This window comes from Malania oleifera, chromosome 1, assembly GCF_029873635.1.
Source record: "Malania oleifera isolate guangnan ecotype guangnan chromosome 1, ASM2987363v1, whole genome shotgun sequence".
Lineage (NCBI taxonomy): Eukaryota > Viridiplantae > Streptophyta > Magnoliopsida > Santalales > Ximeniaceae > Malania > Malania oleifera.
The window spans coordinates 51667818-51676776 of NC_080417.1; the positions used below are offsets into that span (position 1 = coordinate 51667818).

General features: G+C 33.6%; 1 protein-coding gene across 4 annotated transcripts; it reads left to right on the forward strand.

The window, feature by feature from the left end:
* Positions 1-2011: 2011 nt before the first annotated feature.
* Positions 2012-6988, forward strand: LOC131156067 (probable protein phosphatase 2C 60). 4 transcript variants are annotated; one of them, XM_058109532.1, is made up of 5 exons: positions 2012-2401; positions 3006-3434; positions 3638-4005; positions 5780-6016; positions 6349-6988. In XM_058109532.1, exons 2-5 carry the CDS (start codon positions 3116-3118, stop codon positions 6616-6618), a joined length of 1194 nt encoding a protein of 397 aa, XP_057965515.1. In that variant the 5' UTR covers positions 2012-2401; positions 3006-3115; the 3' UTR covers positions 6619-6988. The 4 variants fall into 4 exon arrangements, with proteins under 4 accessions (XP_057965515.1, XP_057965509.1, XP_057965500.1 ...); XM_058109526.1 differs by having other exon boundaries at positions 3026-3434; XM_058109517.1 differs by having other exon boundaries at positions 2393-2487; positions 3026-3434.
* The last annotated feature ends 1971 nt before the right edge of the window (positions 6989-8959 follow it).

The window sequence follows — 8959 nt, forward strand, 5'->3', positions numbered from 1 at the left end:
AGAAAAATAGAATCTTATAAGAAATGGCAAGAATAATGCTAGTTGAGCACAAAGTGCCTCAATATTTTTGGATGGAAGCTGCCAATACAACATGCTATGTTTTAAATAGTGTACTTATTAAGTCGTCTTGAATAAGACTCTCTATAAACTTTGGTTTGGATTTACCCCCAATATTTCATACTTTAAAGTTTTTGGTTGTACATGTTTTATTTTGAACACAAAAGATATTTTGACCAGTCTCCAGAAGGTAGTTAACCAGTTATTGTCTTCTTTCATTTTTGTGCAAATTTTCAAAAATTTAATGTCAAATAAATATTTTCTATAGGAAACACGTGTGTGCGCGCACACACACACACACACAATCATTCCTAAAATGGGTGGATGCATAACTAATTAATTTCGCATTTTATAAAATTAATTAGTTATTTTTCCTATTCACAAATGCAATCTCGAGATTAACTTTTTCCCCTAACCTTTAATTTTTTTTATTGATATTAATATATTTTAATTTTTTTTATTAGCATTATATTATTATTATTCTCCTACTATTTTTAGGTTTATTTGATAATTATTGAGATTACACACTAAAATAAGTATCTCATATTTTTATTTTAATTTTATATCTAATGTATCTATATATATATATATATATATATATATATATGTATGTATAGTATTCTCCCATGTCTTAAGGAACATACCTAGGGTTTGTTTAATAATAATGGGGACTATAACAAATAATTTGATTATTATTTAGGTGTTTAAACAAAAAGAGTATTATTATTTAAGGACATTTTTGTCCATTAAAATAGCATGTTCATCTAATATATTGATTTTAATCAAGAAAACTAACGATGTTATAATTTTTCATAATTTTGAAAATCACATAAAATTTAGCGTTGACAATTGAATCATATAGTGCCTTATTGATTTTTGGTCAAATTATCTTTATAATTTATTTAATTTCCCCTTATATATATATATATATATATTCGTAGCACATCTATAATGCATATGGTATAAAAATCATGAATGGAAATTCGAAATAAAGTCTAAGCACAATTGCATATAAGCATAAATGCAATACTTTAGGTTTACAACATTGATAATTAAAATTGCAATAATTAGAGAAATTATTAGTTGAGCATATGCTTAAGGTATATTACTAAATCATTATTTATAATAAAGGGGGGCAAGTTTTACAAAATATGCTTAAACTCTTTAGCCTTTTGATACATTATTTTTTAAAATTAACATGCGGTGTGATGAAATTTCAAATGAAAAAAAAAAAAAAAACTATTATGTAGTGTTTCATTTTCTTTTTCTTATTAAAAATTATTGGACTTGAGGTATTGTGTATCCATTTTAATCCCATATTCCTTTTTATAGCCTCTAAAATCGACATTTTTAATATAAAAATTTTAAATTTTAACGATCCTTTACTAAGTTTATTTAAGAAAAATTGACATTTTTAATATAAAAATTTTAAATTTTAACTTTACTAAGTTTATTTAAGAAAAATCGATAAATTATAATAAAATTGATGTAATCTAAATCTTACATTATATTAATATTGGGTCTTTTGAATTAAGATGAGTAGTCAAATATACAAATTCAATTTGACACGACCGTATCAAAACACGTTTCAAGCTTGATCGGTTTTACCATTATTATTGAATAATAAATTTCTTAAAATTTGAGGTTGTCTCAAATAAATTAAGTTTAATTATAAAACAATATTAAATATATAAAAAATATATAAATATTTTAAAGTTTACTGGTCTAACTATCAAATAATTCAAACTAAACCTAATTTCAAAGAAAATGAAGTCAAATCAAATAACAAAGTAAATGGATTTCAGATGGCTTCCACTCAAATACACCATCAAATGGGATTTTATTTTTGGATCTAGAGAGAACGGTAACATTTTTTTTTTGTAAAAAAATAAAAATAAAAATAAACTCTTTTATCTGTCTCTCCTAATGAAGGGGTTAAGTGGAGCCCACGGCTGTCCATTTTGCATTGCTGGCTCTCTCCTCCATTGCTTTGCTCGTTTTCTTTTATAGGGTTTGTCTGCTCAGAATAGCGAGCGATTGAGAGAGAGAGAGAGGGTTTCAGTTGGTTCAATTACACTGATTCAGAACTCCTTTTCTCTGTCCTTCACTTACCCATCTCTTCACCTTCATCTTCTCTTCCCGCCATCACCCCCAAGAGAGAGAGAGAGAGATTGGCAACAAAAAAAAAAAAAAAACCCTATTTACTGTATGATTTGATTTGATGGATCTGCAGATCTAACGCTTCCACGCCCACATGGATTGCTCCCTTTCTTTCAGATTTCCGTCGCTTTCATCCGGTATAATTCAGTAGCTGACCGGAAACCGCAAGCAAAACGCCCATACTGTGAGTTCCTTCGTTTATTTATTTATTTTGCTTTTCCCCTGAGCCTTACTACCCTATTTTGCTGCGGAAAAATCTGTGAATTTTTGGTAATTAGTTTTTTTTTTCTTTTTTTTTTTTTTCCAAATTTCCTTTCTAGGGCTGTTTTGTGCATTCCACCCTACTGATTTTGTGGGTGTGATCAAATGTTTGTGTAGAGAGTAGAGGTAGATTTGACCGTCCCTATTTTGCCAAATCTATATGCTGTTGTTGTTACTGTTGATTTCTTTATTTATTACGGGGGTAAATTGGCTTCTGGGTCATGGTTCTTTTTTTGTTTTGGCAGATATAAATTTGCGCTTAGATTTGAAGCGGGTTTTTTTTTAATCTTTGTCGAATGATGATAATTTAATAAACAGTTGCTTATGAGACGGCCTTTTCATCAAGTTTCCGATCCAATTTGTTGCGGTCCTTTCTATTTGTAATCTTTATTTTTGTACTTGGGTTGCTGTACTCACTTGGTGTCCTTAGAGATTCTTCTCTTTGCCTGTACTAAATTATTATTATTATTATTATTATTATTATTATTATTTTTTGGTGTTATTCTTGATTTATTTCTTTGTTATAGTGTTTTAATTTGGTGTGCAGGGGAGAACGCTCGTGGGGTTTGTGGTGGGAGTGGTATTGAGTCCATTTCGGATGTGGAGGAAGTGGAGGCTGGTCTGGATGAGATGAGGGATGTTATCAAGGTTGATGAACTTTCTGAGTGCCTGCTGGCGGCCATCATCCGATGGTTACATCCACACGGGTTCAGATGCAGCTGGACGGCAAGATGGGCTCCTTTGGTACAAAGACTCTGGGCAGCACTTGACTGGTGAATTCTCAATGGCCGTAGTTCAGGCCAACAATTTGCTTGAGGACCAAAGCCAGATTGAGTCGGGATGCTTGAGCTTGCTTGATTCGGGTCCATATGGCACTTTTGTTGGAATATATGATGGTCATGGTGGGCCTGAGACAGCGCGTTACATCAATGATAACCTTTTCCAGCATCTCAAGAGTAAGAGAAAGAAAACCCATATGGAGTTATTGACATAAGACTGACCTTTAATATGACACTTGCATTTTCTTTTCAGATTGAGATGATGACTTTAGGTTTAATTATTTGCAGTATTTTTTCCACTGTCATTTATTCTTGAATAGGTTGTTAAGGATTGATTTATGTTTATGGAGCCTTGTTTATAATTATTGTTAGATATGCAGGGTTCACCTCAGAGCAGCAGTCAATGTCAGTGGATGTGATCCGGAAAGCTTTTCAAGCAACAGAAGAGGGGTTTTTATCTCTTGTTACTAAACAGTGGCCAATGAAACCACAGATTGCAGCTGTTGGATCTTGCTGCCTTGTTGGTGTGATCTGCAGTGGTATTCTGTATGTTGCCAACCTTGGTGATTCCCGGGCTGTTCTTGGGAGGCTTGTCAAAGCAACTGGAGAGGTTCTTGCAGTCCAGTTGTCTGCAGAACATAATGTGAGCATAGAGTCCGTGAGACAGGAGATGCATTCTTTACACCCAGATGACTCACACATTGTAGTTTTAAAGCATAATGTTTGGCGCGTAAAGGGATTGATACAGGTAAAGTTCTTTCACAAGTAATTGCAAAATGATGTTCTGTTTGAACTACAACCCTCCCAACATAATTTTATCAGCATAGCTGGTTTTCTGTACCATTTTATTTTCAGACTCTGACACTTGTCATATTCCAAACTCCAGTTTATAAATCAAACAACATTTAACTAGGGGCCTATTCCTATCGTCAATTTAATTATCATTTAGATCAATCGCTTTGTTGGCTTTGAGCTTTACTGGTATTTGTTATTTTGATGATGCCTTGCTCGCATGCAGTATCCCACATTTTGCAAGGCTTCACACCATGGTGCCACTATCCATGATGGGTTGAAAATGTTGGCTACGCCATCCATGTGACATAAATGTCATTTCATAGGCACACCACCTCCTCAAACTGCACTATGAGCAACACTACCACATGAGTGATCCGATATTGACGCATGTAGAATATAGTAATGCACTTGCTTGCCATTCTGACTCTAGCTTGGCAGATATTTACATTCCTTAAAATTTTATATATATTTAGGAGAATAGCCATACAAAGCATTCCTAGACTTGAGTCCTTGTTACAACTGTTCTGTCCACATGGCATTTCCAGATATGCTACACTGATTAGGTGGACCCTTTTTAAAATGCACTTCACGATAATTGGATTGAGTGAAATAGGCTTAACACTTTTGTGGGGAAGGGGGTGGTTGGGCAGGCTTTGCTTGGATTTGCTTATGTTCAGCCAATATAAATAAGAGTGTGGGATGATATATTTCTATCACAGATACACTCTTTTGTACCTGTTCCCAGGGGAAAAGAAAGTAATCTGTTGGTGTCCATAAACTTTTAATTGACTTCCATTCTTTTACCTTATGTTTGGGAGGGGTCTTGGATTTGGATTTGGACAAAATGTAATAAAAAATTGTATTCAATTTTGTCCAAATCTATTCAAATTCAAATCCAAGGGTCAAAATTCATGCTCCCAAACGCAGCGTAATTAGTGTAATTTCTTGTCTTTTGGGAGATTTGACCATTATAACTAAACCATTTCAAACGATGCTGACAGTAAGTGATTTTTCTTGTCTTTTTGGATGTTGATTCCTAAATGAAATTATATATGCAGCCAAAAAGCTTTATGAGGACAGTTGAAGCATGGTCTTGTGGATTATGAAAATGCCTGGGAGTATACCGTGTGCCTTGCCTACTTGAGACTGACAAAAAATGCGAAGGTGGTTAAGTTTTATGGGACAGGACTTGACTGAATAGTGGATTGGACTGGTTATGATAGTTATTCTGTCGCACAATTATTTTGCCACATAAGCTAAGGGTAATTAGCCTACCCTAGCCAGGCAAAGCCAAGCCATCAAAAGAAACATACCCTTATGGACCATTGATGATTTAGGCCCTTTAGCCATGGGTTTTGAGGGTGCTAGGTTTGAAAGTTATATTCACACACTCGTCATAGAATTGTAGGACCAATGTAACTGAGAAAAGGGCCATATGATGGTACAAGATCACTGCTGTAAAGGAGCTTACTGATATTAGTGCGATAATTTCTCTTAATGTGATAATGTCATTTAAAAAGGAAGAAATTATGTTTGTTTGGAATATATATATTTTTTAATCTGTGTGATGGTCAGCACAATCAGTTTTTTAAGTGATGTCATCTTAAGTAGACTGACATGTTAAAATTCTTTTTGGTTGTTAGGTAGTTTCTATATGGTGTGATATGATGTTCCTTGCAGATAGTGTGTGTGTGCATGTTCTTATTTTTGGAATTTTTGCCTTGCAGGTTTCTAGATCTATTGGTGATGTATATTTAAAAAAAGCTGAATTCAACAGGGAGCCTTTGTATGTGAAGTTTCGCCTTCGTGAGCCTTTCAAAAGGCCAATATTGAGCTCCGAACCATCAATTTCTACACATCCACTCCAACCACATGATCAATTCCTCATATTTGCTTCTGATGGGCTTTGGGAGCACCTTAGCAATCAGGAAGCAGTTGATATGGTCCAAAATAATCCACGCAGCGTAAGACATCTGTCTCAGCATTAAATACCCCTCTATTTTACACTCTGATTGAGTTTGGAGTTTAGCTTGGAATTTCTGGATTCCATCCAAAAAATGAAGTGATTTATTAAAATGAGGTTTCATCAATCATGATCAGTGTTGTGCCTTAATTTGTTGAGGACTGACTATGAATGATCCAAGCACTGCTTTTTATTCAATACATTGTTCTCCAATCTTTTCTATTTATTCATTCATTGTTGATTTTTTATTCAAACACTATATCTGGACAGTGGGGGAAAATTCTCGGGGTAGGAAAAGGAAAGAATAACATCAACTGCTCACCCACCTTGCAGGGATCTGCACGGAGGCTTGTGAAGGCCGCTCTGCAGGAAGCCGCAAAGAAAAGGGAAATGAGATACTCTGATTTGAAGAAGATTGATCGTGGGGTGCGCCGTCATTTCCATGATGACATTACTGTTGTTGTAGTATTTCTAGACTCGAATCTTGTGAGTAGAGCCAGCTCCATCAAGGGCCCCAATTTGTCCGTGAGAGGGGGTGGCATCAATCTATCTGCAAAAACCTTAGCTCCTTGTTCCACGCCCACAGAACTTGGTACTTCCTGATGAAACTGCCTCGTTTTCCCCTATGCCTCTGTTGTACTCCGATCAACAACCCACTGAACTTCTGTGATGCCATCAGGTTCTATATTATCCACCGGTTCTTGGAGCAGCTTCGGGTCTTTAATTAATTCTTTAATGTACAATGTAACATTTAACTAGAGACACGGATTATTTAGTTTCAGAGCTGGAAAATGGAAAGAATCCATGAAAGAGGGCTTTAAAGGCAATGGCGAGGTTCTTTCTTCAGGACAATCAATCTTTGTGTACTTGCCCATTTTTCTTTCCCGTTTATTTTCCTCAGGAGTTTCTTCTGTGTTCTGTAAATCATGTGACGCTACATATCCTTGAAAATGGGAGTTCTGTTCTTGTTGTATGCATGTTGGTCCTTTCAGATTGCACTGATGAGTCTGCCCTACCCTCTAGGGGATGGAAAGGGAGAAGGTTTGTCTGGTAGGGAAGGGAACCCATTTTGTGGAAGATTGCTGCCCCATGGATGCATTCATTTTATTTTGATTGAAATTGGGGAAACTCTGCAGCAGACTCTGAATCCTTGTTTTGAACTTGAAAAAGATTATGTTAAGAAACAAAATATATGATATATTTTAACTTTGAATATTTAGTTATTAAAGAATATGAAAGAAATATAAAATATATGGTAAAACATTAAATTGAAATATAATGTATTTTATACATTATTAAATTTTATTTATTTTTAAATATTTAATTATAACTTAATAAATATTTGGTCATAAATGTATTTGATATGGAGAGAAATATATATATATATATATATATATGATATGAAAAATGCATAATAAGCATAGTTTTTAGTTTATGTTTCTTCAATCAAAATCTTAAGTTCAAATGAATTCTTAAAAAGACAAAAAAAAAAAAAATTGACATTAAAGTGAAACTAAAATTTACATTGTTAAACATGAAAAATAAATATTGTTTTCACTGTTACCATACACATTTTTTAGTATGAGAAGTAACAAATAGAGTTTGAATCAATGTAAATTTAGTTTATACTGTGCTAAAAGACTTTTTCCCAATATTTTGGAGCATGAAAGTTGAGTTCTAAATTTGAATTTATATTAGTTTAGACAAAAAAAGAAAAAAAAAAGTTTAAAATTGCGTTGAATTTTTTTTTTTTTTTTTCAGTTTTTTAGATTTTTATTTTTTTTATTTATTTTCAGTTTTCTGCATTTTTAGTTTTTGGATTGGTGAGGGGAAAAATCATTGGTTGGGTGAATGGATAAAGGAAAAGAGAAAATTTCAGCCTAAAAAACAAAGCAATTGTTTACAAGCAAGAATAATGGAAAAGTGCTTTTTAAAGATATGGCAAATCTTAGCCTTTTGAAATTACACATCTAAATATTTGGAGATTTTCCTATTTTCTTGTCTAACTTTTTTTTTTTTTTCAAAAAGAAAAGTCTATTTTGGTGTTGAAATATTAGTTGAATTTAATAACATGGACAAAGATTATGCATCTCATAACTGTTTATGACCAACACATAAATATATATATTGATAACTTGGGTACTCCAGTGCAGCACCAAACTCGGGGGTGAAAGCCGCACGCCCATTAACGCACCCCTAATAATTCTTATAAATATTATACACCTAAACTTTGTTGAGTTTTTATTTTTTATTTGTTATTCTTTTCAGAATGTTTTGATATACATATAGATTAAATAGTAAATAATTGATCGTGACATATGAAAATAATGTTGACTCACCCATGTGGGTCTATTTATTTTTTGCTTGGGAAGATACAGCTCGTGGAGCATGCGTAGCCTCGAGCATGCATTCCGCCTTTATTACTGGTCCATCTCAATGCTTCTCTTTGACATATATTTATACACTGCTTTGTAAAGTTAAGTGTGTGTGTGTGTGTGAAAAATATATGAAGTGCAGAAAAAGAGAGAGTTGTGTGTGAGGCAGAGAGATTTGAGCCCAAAGTTGAGTTAGTGTTATCTCCTCCTCCATTGTATTTTTCTTATTGATCATACAGTTAGACTCCCTCTTTCTCGTGGACGTAGGCCGAGTTTGGCTGAACCACATATTTCTTTTGTGCTCTCTGTGAAATTGTATTGTATTTGTGTTGCTAGATTCACCCCCTTCCCCTAACAAATAATATGCATCTTTATTAAAGGTTTCCAGTCTCTCATTTTGAATAGTTAATTATAGTCAACGTTATAATGTTTGGATCTCTTATGGATCCACAATCAAGTTAATATGTCCCTTCAATTATCCAAGATAAATGAAATAATGTCATTTATGTCTCTAGCTTTCAGTACAAATTGGGTATATTTACGGGTATTTGATCCTTCATTTTAAAGTC